Source organism: Otolemur garnettii, unplaced genomic scaffold (assembly GCF_000181295.1).
Source record: "Otolemur garnettii isolate 467f Iridium unplaced genomic scaffold, OtoGar3 scaffold00021, whole genome shotgun sequence".
Classification (NCBI taxonomy): Eukaryota; Metazoa; Chordata; class Mammalia; order Primates; family Galagidae; genus Otolemur; species Otolemur garnettii.
Genome location: NW_003852416.1, coordinates 694,829 through 717,954, shown reverse-complemented (window position 1 = coordinate 717,954; position 23,126 = coordinate 694,829). Strand labels below are relative to the sequence as shown.

Here is a 23,126-nt window from a genome sequence, read left to right as displayed (position 1 = left end):
AAAAAAAAAAATGAATGACAGCATTAAAACATCTAATGAATGGATGAATTGGGGCATCAAGCATCTGTAACTATTAGCAATAATGAAAAGAGAAAGACCCAAACACGACATGCCTCCTCAAAGGCCATGCAACCACCCATGAAGTAACCTTACCCATCCTCAAGTAAAACCTGAATTTGATTAAACTTGCCCCTCATCAAGAAACAAAAGAAAATTTAGCCCAGAATCTGATCAAGGCTCTAGTTCCAACTACAGCCAACCAGAGCAATAGGTTAAACTGCACTGCAGATATAACCAGTCTGCTACAGACTGAGACAAACAACCCAGTTTCTTCAACAAGGAAATTGCAAGCCACACAGAAGGAACAATGAAAGGGAAGCCTTTCCAAAGAGATTTTTTAAAATGTAATAACCAATTGCAATACGTGAATACTACCTGGATCCTAACACAAACAAATGTTTAAAAATTAGAATTTGAACACTAAGCATTCAATAGCATTAAGGAATTTCATTTACGTGTAATAATGGTATACTGAATACTTTTTTTAAGTTCTTATCTTTTAGAAATGATAAATAAAGGGCAGCAAAACATCTGGAATTTGATTCAATACAATACTAGGAAGTAGAACTAAATACAGTATAGATGAGACAAGAGTGGCTAACATGAGTCAATACTGTTTCAGATGAGGGTAGAGTACAGGGAACCTCATTATACTATTCAACCTACATTTGCCTATGTTTGAAATACTCCATCACAAACATTTTTTAAATGACAAACTATGAGTAATTGTCATAATAAAAATTAAAAACAATAAAAGAACTGACCCAGTCACACAAGAGAGTAAGAGTTAAAAGCAACTGTCTAAATCTTTTTGGGTGATGGCAGGGCCCAGAGTTTCTCAAGCAATAAGAAAAGCAGTTGGCTCAGCACCTGTGGCTCAAGTGGCTAAGGCGCCAGCCACATAGACCTAAGGTGGCGGGTTCGAATCCAGCCCAAGCCCGCCAAACAACAATGACAGCTGCAACCAAAAAAATAGCCAGGCGTTGTGGCGGGCACCTTTGGTCCCAGCTACTTGGGAGGCTGAGGCGGGAGACTTGCTTGAGCCCAGGAGGTGGAGGTTGCTGTGAGCTGTGATGCCACAGCACTCTACCCAGGGGGACAGCTTGAGACTCTGTCTCAAAAAAAAAAGAAAGAAAAAAGAAAAGCAGTTAATATGACTTGATGTCAAACATTCACTACCTGGCTTAGGAACTGTATGAACTTTAACTGAATGTGATGGTTCACCAGAGCCCAACTTCTCTTCTACATTTTGTGACTGAATTAATTCGTTAGATCCTTCTTTCTTAGAGTTTCTTCCTTTCTTCTCTTCACTATCAAAGCTCTCTTTGAGGTCATCACTGAGCGTTTTCAGATCACACTGTATGTCCAATTTATTTATTAATGCAAAGTCACCAGCAACAGCATCATCCATTGTGGAATCCATAGGCTCATCTACAAATCGGAAGAAAGAAAAGTCCATCATCAGTTAGGTCATTTGACACAAATACAATAAACATGGGAATACAATGCCCCTAGTATGCATGGTGGCAGGGACTCATATTTATCCACCAAATTCATCTTCCCATCTTCAGAGAGTAAAACTTAAGTCTCTGGCACTCCAGCAGGGGAATGCTCTACTAGTCCCTTACCAACTGGCAACCAAGCTCCCATCCCTGGATTGTAACACAACAGATAGGACCAATTTTGCCTTCTGTTACAGGACATTTGTGACCACCCTTTCTCCTCCCCAATGGTTAGAACAACCTTAGAAATCACATGCTAAGAAGTACCAGAATGCCTGAGGGGAGCAGAGCAGTTAGGCTGACCTAAAATGCTCACACTGGACAATTACATGAGGAAATAAACAGATTTCTATCATTTAGTCATGGCATTTTAGTGTCTCTTTGTCATACCTGTTTAGTTCTTTCAAAAGGAATGAATTAATGAGGAAAGAATGGGCAGGGAGAGTCCCAGGATTAGGCATTTCCTATGGCAGTAGTGAGAGAAGGGGCTAAGAATGGGTGGCAATCCTAATTCTTATGCTCAGTTATAGGCAATTAGTCACTGCTTATAGGCAAATGTAAAAAAAAAAAAAAAAAAGCACACACAAAAAAATTAAAACATCCAAAAAACAGAAAAAGCAAAGTTTCTTCAAGTAAAGTTGGTTAAGTGCCGGTCAGCATAGGGGTTCACACCTATAATCTTAGCACTTTGGGAGGATGAAGTGGGAAGATCACTTGAAGCCAAGAGTTTAAGACCAGCCTATGCAACAAAGCAAGACCTCATCTCTACAAAAAGTTTTGAATATTAGGCAGAACAAGATGGCAAACAAGAAACATCTCCTTACTAGCCACTCACAAGGAGGCAGGGGAAAGAAAACTCCAACCACCTCCAGCTGAGGGAACCACCCAGAGACACCACCCCGAGGGCACAGTGAAATACTAGCAGACTACAGGACCCAGCAAGGAGGTCTGGAGCTGAAGAAAACAAGCATAGAAGGTGAGTGCTTAGGAAAGAGGCAGACCCCAGCCACCCTGCTCACATGTGAAGGACTGGGGACAGAAGGTGCTGAAACATGAAAAAACAGTTTTTTTATTTGGGGCTAAATTGTACAAATGAGTGGATGGACTCAAACAGTATCCAGTAGCGGGGAACAAACATCGGGTGGGGTGGATCTGCCACTGGTTTGGCTACTAGCTGGGTGCTGCAATTGGTGGAAGACCATGTGAAAGAAACAGTCCGCAGGGTCCTAGTACATGACCAGATGTGACATACCTACTGAGCTCAGACATCCACCCTTGGGGTGAACTGAGCAGCCCTGGGAATTACCATCAGGGGGCACTGTGTGATGTGTCTCTTAAAGAATCTGGTGAGAGCTGTACGACTCCAATCCTGCCAAGACTGAATGCTGATAAAGCAACCAGGCCCTGATTGAGGGCAATGAAGGCAGGAAGACAGGATCCAATCTCCTCTGCAACTAGAGAGTGGCTTCCAGTCCTAATTTTTCACAGCAAAACAGTGTATCCTCTACATCTCCTATCTCCTAACACTGCAGAGCCATCTGGTACCCAGCAACATATTGGAATATAGTATATATTTATACACATACACACACATATACAGGGTGGCCATATAGTTTGTTTGCATATTTAATTTGTGTGTTTCTTTGGGTTTTTTTTTTTTATTTTGGGGGGTTGTATTTTTATTTATTCATTTTACTTTTGTCAATAGCAAGGGCTTCTTCATTTTTGTTATGGCTTTTTAGCTCTTTTTATTCTCTCTTTTTTTTTTAATTTCTCTCCTTTTTTCCCTTTTGGTACAGATGGTTCTACTTTCCGTATCCTTCCCACCTAAATTCCTCACACAATAACTAACATCTCTCTTTTTTTAATTTATCTTATATAATTATATTTTTAAATTTTTTTGTCTATTTTCATTGTTTTTACTTTTCTTCTGAGTGCTGGGGGATCATGGCATTGGTCTGGCCAAAGGAGGTCACAAGCTAACAATCTAGGACAGAGGTCCTCAAACTTTTTAAACAGGGGGCCAGTTCACTATCCCTCAAACCGTTGGAGGGCTGGACCGCGGGCCCCCGGACAAGTCGGCTGCTAAGCAGGACAGGCAGCAGCGGCAAAAACACCCAGTGGGCTGGATAAATGTCCTAAGCAGGCTGCATGTGGCCCACGGGCCATAGTTTGAGGACGCCTGATCTAGGATGTCCTTCTTGGGAAAGGCAGTGTTGGCAGGTCCCCCACTGTGACATACTGCTGAGTTTTTAATTTTTATTTTATTCTTTTTCCATATTTGGCATAGATGAGGTCTTGCCTTTGCACAGACTGGTAAGGAGCTACTGACTTTGAGGGACCACCCAACCCAGCCCCACAAAGTCCCAGAGTTGCAGGTGTGGCCATAGTACCCTGCTGAACAATGCCATTTCTCCTGTCACTCTCTTTCACCTCCATTCTTTCTCTTTTATGTTCCTCTCTCTCTTTTTCTCTTCTCTTCTTTCTCCCTTCTCACTCTTCACCCTTCTTTTTCTTTTAGCCTTACACAAAAGGCCACTTTAATACCTAAGCTCTGAGACAAGGTAATTTGAAGAGGAGGAGGTAGTGAGAAGGAAAAAGTAAGAGAAAGAAGTGAACAAGAAAAAAACAAACATGAGAAGGAACCAACAGGAAAATTCTGGCAACGTAAAAAACCAAAACAGGTCACTGCCTCAAGAAGCCATGAGGGAGATACCACAGAGGACTCCACTTTTAAAGAATTAATGCAAATGACAGAAAGTAAATCTAAAATATGGATGAAAAAAACAATAAAGAGAATTGATAACAAGTAGAAAAACACAAGCAAACAATGGATAAAAGATATGAAGAATATAGAAAGGATATGGTGGAGTTTAAGGAATTGAAGGAGTCATCTACTTCAAGATGCAGTAAGAAGTATCAAAAACAGATTAGACAACGGAGAAGAATCTCAGAGCTAGAGCATAAAGCTCTTAAGCTAACCCAGGTAGTTAAAAAGACACACAAAAAGAGAGAGAAAGCAGAACATTCACTCAGAGAATTATGGGACTTCATGAAGCATTCAAACATATAAATTGTAGGTTTCCCAGAAGAGGAAGAAGAACGTCCCAAAGAAATGGAAATTCTACTGGAGGATAACATAAATGAAAAGTTTCACTAAAGATAAAGATTCTGAAATACTCCTTTTAGAGAAATATCAAACCCTGGGTCATCTCAACACAAATGGACATCTCCAAGACACATTGCAATTAACCTGTCTAAAATCAAAACAAAAGAGAAAATTCAATAAGCAGACAGGAGTTAAGAGCCAACTGACCTATAGGGGAAGATCCATTAGGATGACAGCAGACTTTTCAGATGTCAAACTTTTCAAACTTCCCGAGCCAGCCAAGAACAGACATCTACCTTTAACCTTCTTAAACAAAACAACGTTTAGCCCAAAGTTCTGTATTCTGCTAAACTAAGCTTCAAAACAGATGGAGAAATCAAATCATTTACTGATATATACAAACACTGAGGCTATTCACCACAAGAGCAGCTCTACAGAAAATACTCAGATCTATTTGCCACATTGACCATCACAACGATGGCCCACCAGCAAAGTTAACACTCAGAAATTAAAAGACAAAACCTAGGCACAAAGGATAAAACTAGGCAATGAATTTTCACTAAATAAGATGCATAGAACCCAACCACACTTATCAATTCCCCCAATAACGTTAATGGCTTGAATTCCCCACTGAAGAGGCACAGGCTAGTGGAGTGAATTAAAAAAAAACACAAGGCTCGGCGCCTGTAGCTCAAGTGGCTAAGGTGCCAGCCACATACACCTAAGGTGGCAGGTTCGAATACAGACCAGGTCCTCCAAACAACAATGACGGCTGGAACCAAAAAATAGCCGGGCATTGTGGTGGGTGCCTGTGGTCCCAGCTACTTGGGAGGCTAAGGCAGGAGACTCAGGAGGCTGAGCTCAGGAGCTGGAGGTTGCTGTGAGCTGTGATGCCATAGCACTCTACCTACGGGGATAACTTGAGGCTCTGTCTCAAAAGAAAAAACAAAAAAAAAAAAACAACACAAGTCATGCATATGCTTTCTCCAGGAAACTCACCTAACCTTAATGGACAAATCCAGACTAAGGGTAAAGGGATGAAAAACATTTCAGGCAAATGGCAATCAGAACAAAGAAGGGGTTGCAATCCTATTATCAGATACAAGTGGAGTTAAAGCAACTAAAGAAAGACAAAGAAGATCACTTCATTCTGGTCAAGAAAACAACACTACTAGAGGACATTTCAATTCTAAATATTTATGCACCCAACTTAAATGCTCCCAGATTTATGAAATAGATCTTGATTGGTCTGAGCAATATGATATTCCATAACACCAAAATAGCTGGGGACCTTAACACCCTTCTGGCAGAAATGGACAGATCCTCTAAACAGAAACTAAACAAAGCAAGCAACTTAAATTAAATAAGCAACTTAAACATGACCCTAGAACAAATGGGCTTAACAGACATATATAGACAGACCATCCCAAAGCTAAGGAACATATGTTCTTGTCATGGAACATATATAGATCACATCCTAGGATACAAATCAGACCTCAACAAAATTAAAAGAATTGATATTATATCTTGTATCTTACACCACAAAGCAATAAAGGTGGAACTCAACTCCAACAAAAATTTTCATCCCCAGAGAAAGGCATGGAAATTAAATAACCTCATGCTGAATGACAGTTGGGTTAAGAAGCAATACAAGACGAAACTGTTAAATTCCTCAAACATAACAACAATGAAGCTACAAGTTACCAAAACCAGTGGGATACTGCAAAAGCAGCCTTAAGAGGGAAATTTGTCACATTAGATACCTACATCCGAAAAACATAAAGAGAGTAAGCACACTAACAACCTAACGAATCATCTCAAGGAAATAGAAAAAGAAGAACATCCAATCCTAAACCTAGCACAAGAAAAGAAATAACCAAAATTAAATCAGAAATAAAATAAATTGAAAAAAGATTCAAAAATTAGTGAAACAAATAGTTCTTTGAAAAAATAAATTAAAAAATCAATAAACCTTTGACCAAATTAACTAGAAACAGAAAAGTTAAATCTCTAATAACCTTCATCAGAAATAAAAAGGAGGAAGTAACAGGTATCACAGGGATTCAATACATTATCTCTGATTATTACAAGAAACTCTTTGCCCAGAAATTTGACAATGTGAAGGAAATGGACCAATACTGGAATCATACCATCTCCCTAGACTTAACCAAGAAACAGATCTCTTGAACAGAACAATGTCAAGCCCTGAGAAACAATAAAAAACAATAAAAAATCTTCCAACAAAAGAAAGCCCAAGACCAGATGGCTTCATACCAGAATTCTATCAAACCTTCAAAGAAGAGCTTGTACCTATACTGTAAAAACTATTCAAAAACATTGAGAAGGAAGGAATCTTCCCCAACACATTCTACGAAGCAAACATCATCCTGATACCAAAACCAGGGAAACACCCAACTAAAAAGGAGAACTACAGGCCAATTTCACTAATGAATATAATGGGAAAATATTCAATAAAATTTTTGCCAATAGATTACAGTTACACATTAAAAAAATTATACATCATGATCAACTAGGCTTCATCCCACGGATGCAAGGCTGGTTTAACATATGCAAATCCATAAATGTAATGTATTCACCATATCAATAGAAGCAAAAACAAAGACCATATGATCCTCTCAATAGATGCAGATAAAGCATTTAATAAAATTCAGCATCCTTTTCTTTTTTTTTTTTTTTTGAGACAGAGCCTCAAGCTGTCCCCCTGGGTAGAGTGCCGTGGCATTACAGCTCACAGCAACCTCCAACTCCTGGGCTCAAGCGAGTCTCCTGCCTCCGCCTCCCAAGTAGCTGGGACCACAAGCGCCCGCCACAACGCCTGGCCATTTTTTGGTTGCAGCCATCATTGTTGTTTGGCGGGTCCAGGCTGGGGATTCGAACCCGCCACCTTAGGTGTACGTGGCTGGCGCCTTAGCCGGTTGAGCTGTAGGTGCCGAGCCTCAGCATCCTTTTCTAACAAGAACACTTCAGAATACAGGCATTGGTAGCACATTTCTTAAACTGATGGAAGCCATGTACTACAAATCCACAGCTAACATCATACTGAATGGAGTAAAACTGAAAGCTTTTCCACTTAGAACTGGAACCAGACAAGGATGTCCTCTATTGCCACTACTCTTCAACATAGTGCTGGAAGTTCTAGTCAATGCAATCTGGCAAGAGAAGGAAATAAAGGGCATCCAAATAGGGGCAGAGGAGATGAAACTCTCACTCTTTGCCCATGATATGATCTTATACTTAGAGAACCCCAGAGATTCAACTACAAAATTCCTAAAAGTGATCAAGAAATACAGTAACATCTCAGAGTTTAAAATCAATATCCACAAACCAATAGCCTTTGTATATGCCAACAATAGCAAAGTTTAAAAGATAATCAAAGATACAATTCCCTTCATAGTACCTTCAAAGAAAATGAATTACATAAGAACATAACAGAAGAGGTACAGGACCTTTACAAAAGAGAACTATGAAACTTTAGGAAAAGAAATAACAGAAGACATTAACAAATGGAAGAGCATACCATGCTCCTGGCTGGCAAGAATCAACAATGTTAAAATGTCTATACTTCCCAAAGCAATCTAAAGATTCAATGCAATCCCCAAAAAAATACTAACATCATACTTTGAAGAACTGGAAAAATAGTTCTTCATTTCGTATGGAACCAGAAAAAAAACAGTATAGTGAAGGCAATTTTTAGTTATTAAAAACTAAGCCAGAGGCATCACTCTACCAGACTTTAGGCTACATTACAAGTCCATAGTGATCAAAACAGCATGGTATTGGCACAAAAATAGACATAAGACATTTGGAGCTGAAAAGAAAACCAAGATTTGAAACTAGTCTCTTATAGTCATCTGATCTTTGATAAACCAAACAAAAACATACATGGGGGGTAGGGAGGAAGAATGCCTTTGGCTCAAGGAGTAGGGCACTGGCCCTATATAATGAGGATAGCAGGTTCAAGCCCAGCCCTGGCAAAAACTGAAAAAAAAATATATATACATATATATATACACATAAATATATATATATATACACACATAAATATATATATATTTATTGAATCCCTATTCAATAAATGGTGCCGGGAGAACTGAATAATCACATGTAAAAGAATGAAACTGGACCCACACCTTTCACCATTGATAAAAATTCATTTGAGGTGGATAAAAGATTTAAATCTAAGGCATGAAATAATAAAAATTCTAGAACATCATAGCTTTCATATGAAAACTATAACTCGACTATAGCCCAAGAATATGGGGAAAGGGGAGAGGGAGGGGAGGGAAGGGGGAACGAGGGAGGATGGGTGGGAAGGAGGGTAATTGGTGGGACCACACCTATGGTGCATCTTACAAGGGTACCTGTGAAACTTACTAAATGTAGAATATAAATGTCTTAACACAATAACTAAAAAATGCCATGAAGGCTATGTTAACTAGTTTGATGAGAATATTTCAGATTGTATATAATAAAATCAGTACATTGTACCCCCCCCAAAAAATTCTAGAACAAAGTGTGGAAAAGTCTTAAGGATGTCAGCCTGGAGAAAGATTTTATGAAAAAGACTTCAGCAGCAATTACATCAATAACAAAAATAAACAAATGGGACTTAATTAAACTGAAAAGTATCTCAAGAGTGAAAAAAAGGCTCAGCACCTGTAGCGCAGCGGCTAGGGTACCAGCCACATACACCAGAGCTGGCAGGTTTGAACCTAGCCTGGGCCTGCCAAACAATGACAACTACATCCAAAAAATAGCCAGGCATTATTTCCAGCGCCTATAGTCTCAGCTACTTGGGAGACTAAGGCAAGAGAATCACTTAAGCCCATGAGTTGGAGATTGCTGTGAACTGTAAGGCCATGGCACTCTACCCAGGGCAACACAGTGACATAGTGAGACTCTGTCTCAAAAAGAAAAAAAAAAAAAAAGAATGGAAAAAAAAGTATCCAATGTACTCAATACTACTATGAAATCAATATATAATCACCTACACATTCATATGAATGGTAAAACATAACTATAATCCAAAAAGTAGAAGGGCAGAGGAAAGTAAGGGGAGGGGAGGAGGGAGGCCAGAAAGAGGGAGGATATTTAGGGGACCTCAACTAATGTGCATAATGCAATGGTACATTTCAAACCTATTAAGGAAAGTAAAATTATCTTACTGCAACAAATAAGTAGACGAGGTGATAGATGTATTTATCAGTTTGATGTAAGCATTTCACATTGTATATCAAATCAGTAAGTACACTGAATGCCATAAATGCATCAATGTACACATTTATGATTTAATAAAAAGTAAATAAAATAAAAAATAAACTGAAAAGCTTCTGCACATAAAGACACAACAATTAAAGCAAACAGACAACCTTCAGCATAGGAAAAGATATTTGCATGTTACAAATCTGACAAAGGTTTGATAACTAGGATCTGTAGACAACTGAAATTAATCAACAAAAAAAGGGAAGGGCAAATGATTCCATCTATCACTGGGTGTTAGATATGAACAGAATCTTCTCTGATGAAGGCAGATAAATGGCTAACAAATATATATGAAAAAAGCTCATCATCCCTAATCATCAGAGAAATGCAAATCAAAACCACCCTAATATACCACCTAAACCCAGTGAGATTAGCCCACATCACAAAGTACCAAAGTTGTAGATGCTACCATGGATATAGAGCGAGGGGAACACTTTTACACTGTTGGCAGGACTACAAACTCATACAGCCTCTTTGGGGAAAAGTATGGAGAATGCTCAAAGAACCCAAATTAGACCTCCCATTTGATCCCACAATCCCACTAGTCAGCATCTACCCAGAAGAAAAAAAAATCTTTTTATCATAAAGACATTTGCACTATATTGTTTATCACAGCTCAATTTACAATTGCCAAGATGTAGAAACAACTTAAATGGCCATTAACTCAAGAATGGATTAACAAACTGTGGTATATGTATACCATGAAACACCATTCAGCCATAAAAAAAGATGGTGACTTTACATCTTCTGTATTAACCTAGATGGAGTTAAAACACATTCTTTTTAGTAAAGTATCACAAGAATGGAAAAGCAAATATCCAATGTATTCCATACTAACATGAAGCCAGTGGACGATCTAGTTCACACTCACAGAGGAGAAAAACTCATTTCAATTCAAGTTGGGAGGGGGGCAGAAGGGGCTTGGGGTGCTCCCACTTAATGGGCACAATTATGTGGCACACCTTTTGGGTACAGGACACACTACAAGAAGAGACTCTACTAACAAATTCAAATACTGTAACCTGGTTGTTTGTACCCTCACATTAATATGAAATTTAAAAAGTTTAATTTAATTTAAAAATAAGTTAATAAATAAAATTAGCCAAGTATGATAGCATGTGCCTGTAGTTCCAGCTACATAGGAGGCTGAGGAGGGAAGACTGCTTGAACCTAGGAGCTTGAAGTTGCAGTGAGCTGTGATCTCACCATTGCACTCTAGCCTAAGCAACAAAGATCCTTTCTTAAAAAAAAATCAGTAATAAAAATAAAGTTAATTTAAATGCTATTAGTTATCTTTTAGGAAAGTCACTCAAAATTTAAAGAAGAATAAAAGAAAGACAAATGAGAATAAGAAAAATAAAAAAGAAAATTTCAGACGGTATATTTTACTGAAGTAAAGCCTTTCTCAAACACAGAAAACCCAATCTTTACTCAACATTAGACGTAACCATGCAATCTCATATAAGCTGCATGTATGCATCTGTTTCTACTGAAATAATGCCGCTTTCTATTTACTTCTTAAAGATATTCTTAGAATCAAGTTAGATAAGTTGTCAAATCACTTTGAAAATTGACATTTCACAGTATCTTTAAAATGATCCTCAATTTTCTTTCCAAGCAAGACTCTCCTGATCTGTATTAATATTTGCTATATCCTTAATTTGGTGGCCAGAGGTAACAGTAATGGCAATGCCATTAACAGCTGTCATCATAGTAGCAGCAGCACATGATTGTGGTAATGACGCCCTCCCCTAACTTAAAATGACTGAATATGGGACTCCTGGAAAGAGACATCAACTTAAGGTAAAGATTATGACCCCATCTCATCTTACCCTCACAATTTCCTTTGGAAATCTCCCCTTTAGCAAGAAATTTCAACATTTTTTTCAAAACCTTCTTGTGAGATTTTGAAGGCTGAAACTGTAAAGGTCGGCACCTAGGAAAGCAAAATAAATATTTAAAAATTAAAATCAAACTTGAAATAAAATCAGCTCTGGATAGTTATCTATACAGTGAGGCAAATCTTATGCCTGAGGTTTCATGTTAAACATGGAGTTTAAATTAGCCTCTTCTAATGCCACCCCAAATCACACTAAAAGTACAGTTAAAAGAGTAAAAAAGAAGAAGAAAAAGACATGAACCACTAGAAAAAAAGAGAAACAGAGAACAGTTGGAGGCTGGAAGGCAGATGAAACAAGTAGTAACTGACTTAACAGACCAAAAAAGTTAAATCCTAAGTTAACAGTGAATACCAAAAAGATATCCAATTTCCTCTACATTACCCCTAAAAAGATTGGTGAAACCTGATACCCATGAAAGTATGAGTAAAAGTATGTCTAAAAATAAGACAATCCCTTATACATTTGTTTTCAAGGCTTTTAAGATAGATTGTCAGATCCCCTCCCCCGCCTGCATACAATTCCCTACTCAACCCAGCAGAAAATTGCAAACTTTAAGTAAAATGTAAAAGATAAGAGCCTGTTACATGAGGGATAAGAGACAGAGTTGAAAACAATGGCACTGTGCTACAAACAGGAAGCTTAAATCAAAGTGTACAAATGCAATGCTGAGCTCCCCAACCCGGCCGTAACACCAGCAGCCTATGATTTCTCTCCAGAATGTAATCAGACCTAAAAATATTAACACCCAGGACGCCTCAAATAGAACAGCCCACAGAAAGCAGACCAAAACATAGCCAAAGGCCACAGTAAACAAGACTCACTGAGTAAACAGAATTCCCAATGGAACTTCGAAAAGCAGGAATCACAAGATTGTATTAAAGCAATAAAATATTAAAAACAGGATGTTACCAAAAAGAGAGAGAGAGAAATACTCTAAAAACAAAAAGAAAAAATATGATAGAAGAAATTTTAAAAATTAAGAAAAAGACATAAAGTTGAGGACATAATCTCTCAGAAGATTCTACAAAAAAGAAATGAAAAACTAAAGAGAAAACAAAAGTTAAGAGGACTAATCTAAAAGGTCAAATATGTAAATAAAGGCATTAAAGAAAAGAAAGAAAATGGAGGTGAGACGATTAAAAAAAAAATTCAAGAAAATTTCCCTGAACTGAAGGAAATAATGGTAGGAGATCTCAGATAAAAAGAGACCCTCAAGTCCATATCCAATGGATAAAAATGGACACAGAGCCAAATATAACATGAAATGGAAGAACAGTGAGGACAAAAAAGCTTCCAAAAATAAAGAACAAGTTTTGGACAAAAGTACAAGAATCAGGGTGGCACCTGTGGCTCGAAGGAGTAGGGCACTGGCCCCATATACTGGAGGTGGCGGGTTCAAACCCAGCCATGGCCAAAAACTGAAAAAAAAAAAAAAAGTACAAGAATCAATAAAACACTGTACCTCTTAACAATGGAGCAAAGGCTTCAAAATTCTAAAGGGAGATTATTATCATCCTACACTTCTGTACCCAACCAAACTATAAGTTTGAGCAGTGAATTAAAACATTTTTAGACATGCAAAGTCTCAAAATAATTTATCTCTCATGTACTTTTTCTCAGGAAACTATTACAGGATGTGCTTCGCTAAAACAAGGGAATGACACAAGGGGGGGAAAGGAGATCCAACTCAATAGCTAAATAGAATCCCCAAGATGATAATGAAAAGAAATCCCAGAATGACAATGATGCTTCAGGTGCAGAGGGTAACATATCCAGATCATAGCAAGTCAGAAGGTTCCACATAAGACTTTAAAGAAGACAGAAATGATAAAGTACTCAATGCATCTAAACATTGTAAGAAGTTTATGCAAATGAGAGACTATTTCAAAATAAAGTGGTCAAAGTTACAGAGAAGACTATGATAATGAGTTAACTCCAGAGAAAGAAAAAACATGTGCAGGAAAGGAAAAGTAATCATAGTATACCGCACGACCCAACTGTGAAGCATATTTGCACAGTCATAATGATCTGCATACATCTATCCAAAGTTCTAATACTTCTAAGTGGGAACCTGGGGTACAAAAGGGAGCAAGAATATGGCAGGGGAACAAGGATAAAAGAAAACTAAATCCTTTATCTTTCACAGAGAGAATTCCAAAAATAAAGGAGGAAACTAAGAGAATAAAAAGTCAAGTATTACAATTACATAAGAATGTTAGACAGGGAGATGAAGGCCAGGCGCAGTGGTTCAAGTTTGTAATCCCAGCACTTTGGAAGGGATTACAGCCTGAGCAAGAGTGAGATCCCATCTCTAAAAAAAATACAGATAGATAGACAGATAGACAGATAGGCAGACAGATGCCCACCACAACATCTGGCTGAAGCAAGAAAATTGCTTGAGCCCAAGAGTTTGAGGTTGCTGTGAGCTATCACACCATGGCACTCTTAACAAGGCTGACAAAGTGAGAACCTGTTTTCAAAACAAAACAAAAAAAAGACAGAGAGATGAAAAACCAAAACAATCAGTCAAAACATTTAAAGGCAACTGCTACTGGGAAACAGGAAATGGAAAAGGGGATGTGAGGGATTGTTATTTTCCAAAAAAAGTTTTATGGAACTGACACTGTAAATTATCAACATGTATAATTCTGATTTTTAAAAAACTAGAAAGAAACAGAAAATCACAGCCAGAGAAGTACGTCCTCCTTTATGCACACAGAACTACTGCCTACAGAAGTTAAAGTGAAGGCTAGAATCTCTGTTCCCATATGCAAATTCTTCCCGTAACTGCTGTTAGTATACACGGTAAAATTACTAGAAGGGTAAACGTGAAAAATGATACCATGAGATTAAGATATATAATGAAACTGTATAAAGGTTAACAATTTAGGAAAGTTTGATCCCAGGTTAAACGCAAAAATCACATTTTATAACTACTGTTTTGCAATGTTAACTGAATCCATTTTTTACAAATGCAGTATACCTAGAATAGCGCTTTGCATATAACTGGCACCAAATAGATTTTGAATTCTTTAGCTCTTTCTTAACCAACTGAAATCAGCCTCCTATGAGATTTAGGCCAATCAACCTAAAACTCAGAAACAGAATCCTGTCTGTAATTCAAATTGCTATTTGAAGGAAAATGGTTTCTGCCCTAGAAAATGTCTTCTTTTTACAACCACAAAAGCTAAAAGAAGATAGTACAAGCTACTCTATCATTCTATCTTCATGTCATGAGATGGTATCAGCAAACTAGATATCCATCTTTTCTCCTTGTTATCTGTCAATCTGATGCCCAGATGTGTAAGAAAGGGCTCTTTTGGGGGGATCAGTGGACCTGTAGAAGACTGTGATCATCCTAAAATTAAAATACAAAATATTACATATTTATGTCTATATGCCTTGGTGGAAGGGAGCAGAAAGGGGCAGAGGGAGGCTATAGCTTCCATCACATTCTGAAAATGGTCTGCAACAAGAACAACTAATGGACTGTACAGATCACACAAAACGGTGATGGATAGAACAGTGTCTGATTTTCTTATCTACACTCTATACACACATTGAAATTAGAGACAAATCTATACTTCAAAATGTTAATGTACTTTCCACATTTTCTATTAAAAAAAAGAAAGATGAAGAAAAAGATAATCTTTATAACCAGAAAAGGAGAGAAAATTCTTCTACGTTAGGATGGGGCAAGGGGATGCATGGAAAACCCAAGGGAGTATTAAAAAATCCAACAAATACTTTGAAGGAAAAATACTTTTTGGTTTAAGTTTTCCATTTAAGAAAACTGAACTCTGAACGTGTAAGTGGCCGACTAAGTTTATGCCCACCTCTTACCAACTAATTTCTCCTGTAGTGCTGCTTGAATGCAAGCAGTGTCAGGGAATATACCAGAATGTAGGAAATTCTAAATCCACTAAAATGTGATATATAAAAGAAATTTGCAGGGGTTTTTTGTTGTTGTTTTTTTTTTGGCGGGGGCCAGGTTTGAACCTGCCACCTCCAGTGTATGGGGCCGGTGCCCTACTCCTTTGAGCCACAGGCACCACCCAATAAATGAAATTTGAATATTTGCCCAGTATTTCATGGCATTCATTGATGAGCTGGTTAAATAAATAGGATATGTTTTCGTATCATATTTATATCCAACCAATTAAACATTATTAAAAGCTATTAATCAGCACATAAATATATCACCAGTATTGACTCGGTGCCCATAGCACAGTGGTTACAGTGCCAGCCACATGCACGGAAGCTGACAGGTTCGAACCCAACTCTGGCCAGCTAAACAATAATGACAACTGCAGCAAAAAAACAGCTGGGCATTGTGGCAGGCACCTGTAATCCCAGCTACTTGGGAGGCTAAGGCAAGAGAATCACTTATGATGGTGCCAGCCACATATACCCAAACTGGCAGGTTTGAATCTGGCCTGGGCCTGCTAAAACAACAATGGCACCTACAACCAAAATTAGCCAGGTGTTGTGGTGGGCACCTGTAGTCCCAGCTACTGGGAGGCTGAGCCAAGAGAATCACTTAAGCCCAAGAGTTGGAGGCTGCTGTGAGCTGTGATGCCACGGCACTCTACCAAGGGTGACATAATGACACTCTATCTCAAAAAAAAAAAAAAAAAATCACTAGTAGTGATGAAATACATAATTTATTTGCTTTTCCTTAATAAGGCCTATCTAGAGCGGAAATTAACATATTTAAAAAGCACAATTTAAAAAGCACAAGAGATTACTAAAAATTATGCACAATCTCCCTATTATTGATCTTCTTTCTATTAATTAAAATGCTCACCTTATTGTATACTGAGGACAACACGTTTGATTCATGACAGGTTTATATACATATTTTCCGCTTCTAAAATTATAAAAGAATACTTTGTTAAGTTCTTACATATTTTTCACACGTACCAAAATAGATCAGTAAAGGAGTACTAAATTAACTCAGAGTAAAAATCTAATCAATGGTGTAAAAATGCACTGACGTTTAATTATTGTTCACAAAAAAATAACCTTCAAAACTGGCATACCAAGAACCTTTTACTTCCTAAAGCTTTATTTATGCCCTCTAAGCCTACAGTCCCAAACCCCAGATACGGGTCCATGGCCTGTTAGGAACCAGGCCTCACAGCAGGCAGTGAGCAGTGGGCAAGCAAGTGAAGCTTCATCTTATCGATAGCCACTCCATGTCACTCCCATCACTGCCCGAGCTCCACCTCCTGCCAGAGTAGCAGTGGCATTAGACTTGCACAGAAGGGCAAACTCTACCATAAAATACACACGTGAGGAAACTAGGCTGCACTCTCCTCATGAGAATCTAAGGCCTGATGATCTGAGGTAAAGCTGAGGCGGTGATGCTAATGCTGGGACTGTGTCTAGTTGCAGGAAAGCAAGCCCACGGCTCCCACTGATTCTACATTATGGTGAATTGTATAGTTATTTCATTACATATTACAATGTAATAATAATAGAAATAAAGTACACTATAAACGTAATGCAACCTGAATCATCCCAAAACCATCCCTACCTCTCCTACCTCCCCACATCCCTGGGTCCTTGGAAAAACTATCTTCCATGAAACCAGTCCCTGGTGCCAAAAAGGTTAGGGACTGCTGCTCCAAGTCTAATCATCTCAACTACACTCTCTCTAGCATCTACGATCCCGTCCCTGCCTTCACCTGCCACCATCCTTAATGCTACAGAGCACTGAGAGAAAAATGCCCACAATGCTATGGAGATGATGTATGCCGCTATCTATGACAACTACACCTGGATATTCCACATGCACCATACAAAACACCCCAAAACTAACCTGATTCTTTTCACGCATTCCACAACTATGGTAATTCATTCAGCTCTCAAGCTAGAAACCTGGAAGTCATTTTAGACTTCTCCTTCTACTTTACCTCCATATCCTGTCAACAAGCTTTCTACCTCTAACATACATATATTTTAAATTTTTCCTCACCTGTCACCACTGCCACTAAGAAGCCAGTCCTCATTATCTCACATGTGGATAGTATAATAACCTCTGACACCCATCGTCCTGCCTCCACAACCGTCCCCTCAAAATCTCTCTACCATCTGATTGGTGTTTTCTAAAACAAACTTCATCACATTTCTGTCTTACATAAACTCCTTCAGTGGCTCCCTTCTACCTTAAAAATAAGTTTTTTATATGCCAAACAAAATCTCTCAATATCTGAGCTATATTTACCTTTTATGTCTCATTATTAAACATAAGGAAAGTTGTCATGTTTCAGCTGGTGCTCACAATCCCCCAGGTCTTTTAAAGAATACTGGCATAAAGTATTTAACATTACTTACATTTATGTAAGGAACTTTACCTAAGACTTACTTAAAAATCATTTATATAAGGAACTTTACCTAAGGGTTACTTAAAAATCATCTGCATACCCAAGAAGACAACGTGTAGACCTTAATGGAATCCTAATTGAAATAAATCAACTATTAAAAAAAATTTGAGATAATCTGGAAAACCTCATCAGAAGTAGGTAACAGGTAACATGAAAGAATTATTAACTTTGTACAGTATGACAAAATGGTATAGTGGATATGTTAAAAAGGAAAAAAAATACTTACTGCTTAGAGATATGTACTTATTATGCATATATTAACATGATACCTGTAATAAAAATTTACTGATGTAATTTGCTGTGAAGTAGCTGGTGAGTGGAAAGAAGGAGCACCAATGAAACAAGACTGGCAGAATATTATTAACTGTTGTAGCTTAGTAATAGGTACATAAGGTTCATTATAACGTATTCTTTGCTTTTGCGAATACTTGAAATTACTAATCATTTTTTAAAAGAGAAAAAAATCACTACACAAAAGAATAAAAATGTTTTTGAACTTCTTTCAAACAAGAAAACATTTTAAAAACATGCCTCTGTTTTAATTATAAGAAGAACCTTGCAAGAAGTCTCTCTGTGTTAAGGAATTTTACCTTCGCCATCCTCGGTCTATAAGATCTTGATAATCCTGTGCTGTCAAGGAATGTGCCCACATGCCTGAAAAAATTAGTAGTGTGTTAATTACAGCAGGATGAACTTTTTCTTTTTAAATTCAAAGTGTTATTTTAAAAAATACTCAGTGTCCAAGTTAAAATTCTAGAACACTCACAATGGATAAATGAGTACATACTTCACATTTGTTAATTTGACTTAATGTGCATGCAACACAAATGAAAAATAAGATTTAATTTAAAGGATCAAATACATCAAAGTAATTACATTTAGTTCAGGGTAGTCAATAATCGCCATGACATAAAATAAATTAAGGTCCCCGCTGCAACCAGACTGCATTATCCCTTCTAACCTTCTAACTTTAATAATATCCCTGATGATTTAATACACTGGTCTCCTCAGATAAATCAGAAAGCAAATTTTTTCATGAACATTAATTCTCCTCATTTATATACAAGTATGTATTTGCAAGACAGGCTTGAACATTAAAATAGGGCAAAAGTATACAGCAATAATCCTTCTAAGTGTAAAAAACTGAAAGTAACCCAAAAATCCAGAAACAGGAAGATTACAGGGATGCTGATTTATCAATGTGATGGAATAATTAGCAATTGTGAAAAAAAGACTGTAAGAAAACATTTAAAGGCTTATCTCCACTAAAGTAAAAGAGAAATGGATTTTTCCCTTTTGTAAACAGCAAACTGCATCCGAGATATGTAAAATTAGAGGCAGGATTGGTAGAGAAGGATGTATGGAAAAAATCAGGGCACTAAAGTCCAACAGAAATGCCCAGACATCTGGCAGATGCTCACTGATACCAACAAGCTATCTATGAGCCTCAACTTCACTATCCATAAAATAAAAATAAGAAAACTCACCTGCCCAACAGGTTGGGTGCCCTAAAAGATATTATTATAAGTCAAAATTACAGAAATGTATAGTTATTTTCTCCAGATGAAAAGGTTAGTTTCTTCCACAAAACTTGGAACACAAGATATTTATATTAGCCAATTTTCTCTTACTAAATTACTAGGGGGGAAAAAACAAGGACCTATTAAAAGATTCATTTTAGGCATGTTTTAATATATTATATATAGATATTATAGTCACAATACAAAAAGTCTGAAAAACAGAAAGGTATTACTCTAAAGCAACCACTGTCAGTATTTGGTGTGCTTCTCTTACGCCGTTTTCCTCTCAGAACTGTAATCACATGGCACATGCCATCTGCATCCTGTTTATTTTCTCCGGTTAACTTCACACTGTAATTCTTCCATTTATCTGGTCTTCATAATCGCCACTTCTAATGACTGCATAACTGCTCAAGACAGTTATCCACAAGAAACATTTTAAAAACCCTTTTAACGAATGAGTGAATGCATACGCCATAACGGACCAAACGGAAAATGCCTAAGTTTCTATCTCCGGGTATATCCCGTTTTCAACAATGCTGGATAGTCCTGTTAAAAATAAAAGATCCTACATCCAATATTTGCCAATTCAAGACACGCCCTGAAATAAAAACAATTATTTTCTTTACAAATTTTCAAAAAAAGAAGAAAACCTCAATCGAGATGGCAAAACCAAACAAAACGGCGGGCTGGCTCTGCCGTCATCGAGGTGGGTGGAGAATGACATGGCATAAAAGCAACTGATAAAAATTTCTCAAACAGATCAGGACAAACACGCTCCCTGGCCGGCAGTGACTGTGTTCACCTGTTTCTTGCACGTTTTTCCAGAGACATTTAATCTACAAGCGACTGTGCACACACACCCCCAACTTCTCCACTCGCGCGACCGTCCTGCGCCCCGCACTGGCCGCAGGGATGCTCCCACCTCGGGACCCACGGTCAGCCTCAGCCATCAGCGAGCGCCTCTGTGCAACTCCCCGGCGCGCCATCCTCTATTTAACCCGTCTCCCACCGACAGGCAACAGTTTGCAGATTTTGGCCAAACAATCACGTGTTCGAGCGTCGGTTTTGTTTTTGTTTTAGTTTTTTAAGAATAAGCACCGAGAAGCTTCCTCGCTGAATGAGACCGGAGGTCCGTCTAGAAACTCTGACAGCACCGCCAGGGGCTCCGGCCGCCGCGCGTCCCTCGCCCGGGCCACCGAGACCCTGAGGCCCCGGCGCCCGGGCTCCCACGCCCGCCGGCCCGGCCTGCTCACCATGGGAGCGGCTTCCCGACTCGTTCTTGCAATAGCCGCAGCGGTAGAAGTCCTCGCCCTCGAAATACTCCACGATACTGGGAGACAGACCGGCCCAGGAAGCCATGGCCGCTACCCAGCAAGCGCTCCACAGCCCGGCCCGACGCCGCCGCCGCCGCCGCCGCCACCCCACAATGCCACGCGCCGCCGGGGAGCCCCCGGACGTTCTCGCGAAGCCACTCGCGCGCCTGCAGGCCGGGCCAGCCCTGCGCCACTCGGAGCTGACGCCGCCCGCGCCATCTTGGCCGAGGGCAGCTTTCCGCTATTTCCGTTCCTTCTCCGTGACTGGCCCCCGTCGTCAGCGAGGGCGAGGCGGAGAGACGGAGCGGGGAGGAGGACTGGCTGGGAAGAAACGAATGGGAAAGGGGAGAGGAAGAGGGGGTGCGGATCTGCTCTCTCCCCCGCCAGGGGCCGGCCCTGGAGCGCTGAGGGCGCTGCAGGGGTTGGGCACGAGGCTCTGCCGCGCCAGTCCGGTGGACTGGGACACTCACCCCAGGACGCCTTGCCCTCCTCGGAGTCGCAGTAGCCGCAGTGGTAGCCGGCCTTGACGCCCTTGTACTCCACCACCGAGGCCATGGCCGCCGCGAGGGTCTGCTTGGGCCGGCCACGCCTCTCGGCGCCCGGGGCCGACCCGGCGGCCGACCGGGAGGGGTGGAGACCGAGGCCGGGCGCGGGGTGCCCCGGCGCCACAGCCCCGCGCCCCGAGATGAGGTCTCCCGGGACGTTAGCGTGGATGGTAGCCGTGCCCCGAAGCCTGGGGTTTGGGCCAGCCCTCTGCGTGCTCCACCGTCAGTCCTTCCCACAGCTGCGCATCATCAGCCCCATTTCCCAGATAGATAAACTGAGGACTGAGAGTTGTATTCACCAAAAGGCATTTCCTGCCGGTCTCAGATTCAAAGTTACCCTCTCCGGCCGCCCCTGACCGCGGTGTGTATAACTAACGAGCTTCCTCCGAAACAGCTGACACTCGCTTAAATGCTCATGGATACTGGTGGAAAAAATACCGTTCCCACCAGGCGTGGTGGCTCATGCCTGTAATCCCAGCACTTGGGAGACCGAGGCGGGTGGATTGCCTGAGCTCAGGTTCGAGACCAGCCTGAGAAAGAGCAAGACCTTGTTTCTAAAATTAGCCAGGCGTTGTGGCAAGAACCTGTGGTCCCAGCTACCCGGGAGGCTGAGGAGAGAGAATCACTTAAGCACAAGTTTGAAGTTGCTGTGAGCTGTGATGAGACAGCACTCTACCGAGGGTGACAAAATAAGTCTGTCTCAGAAAGAAAAAAAAAAAAAACAATCATTCCGTGGATGTTTAGGGTTCGGGAATGGACGAACACAACACTTTTAAAGAAACCACCTGTCAATTAGAGCTAGTTGTTTTGTGCCTCTATAAACCCAGAGGCACTTACAACTTTTAAAGAGAAGCTAGAAATCCGAACTTTTTTAAAATATAAAAGTTTAAAATATTTTTACTTAAAAGCCTTTTCTTGGACTACACAATTCAAATAAAACATTTACAGCCTCTGAATTCAGCTGATGGGCCTCCGGTTTGCAACCACTTGAAAGGATTTCTTAGGGAATTACAGTCTGGAGCAAAGTTGAAAACTGAGTACCTCGGATGGGCGACTGTAGCCCAGCGGCTAGGGTGCCAGCCACGTAAACCAGAGTTGGTAGGTTCGAATCCAGCCGGGGCCTGCCAAACAACCAAAAAATAAAAGTAGCTAGGCATGTGGCTGTCGCCTGTAGTCCCAGCTACTTGGAGGGCTGAGGCAAGAGAATTCCTTAAACCCAGGAGTTGGAGGTTGCTGTGAGCTGTGACACCCACAGCACTCTACCGAGGGCGACAAAATGAGACTGTCTCAAAAAATAACTACCTCCAACTAAATAATATTCTTTAATCTTTCCCTTTGCGTGCACAGGTAATGTGAGCCTATCTGTCCTCACAGTTTTCCCAGCCAATAATAAGGCTGATAATCTTTTTGTAGTGTTGGAAAAAGTGTAATTGTGAAACTCAGAGAAACAAATTTTTGAAATCAGAGGTCAGTGTCAACATTCCTAAGGTCCACTGTGGTG

The 23,126-nt window shown here is 39.8% G+C and overlaps 1 protein-coding gene across 6 annotated transcripts in view; it reads right to left on the bottom strand.

Moving 5' to 3' along the window:
* Positions 1 to 21,685, bottom strand: part of ATE1 (arginyltransferase 1) — a 169,745-nt gene extending 148,060 nt beyond the window's left edge. For 3 of the 6 annotated variants that reach the window (XM_003787104.2, XM_023511667.1, XM_023511668.1), the window contains exons 1-5: positions 21,551 to 21,685; positions 18,835 to 18,898; positions 16,663 to 16,725; positions 11,787 to 11,890; positions 1,240 to 1,491 (exon numbers count right to left, since the gene is read on the bottom strand). In XM_003787104.2, the coding sequence (XP_003787152.1) occupies positions 1,240 to 1,491; positions 11,787 to 11,890; positions 16,663 to 16,725; positions 18,835 to 18,898; positions 21,551 to 21,635 (568 nt within the window). In that variant the 5' untranslated portion in view covers positions 21,636 to 21,685. Of the gene's footprint in view, positions 1 to 1,239; positions 1,492 to 11,786; positions 11,891 to 16,662; positions 16,726 to 18,834; positions 18,899 to 21,020; positions 21,232 to 21,550 lie in introns of those variants that run through there. The other 3 variants (XM_023511666.1, XM_003787103.3, XM_003787102.3) reach the window with 1 other exon arrangement.
* Between the last annotated feature and the right edge of the window lie 1,441 nt (positions 21,686 to 23,126).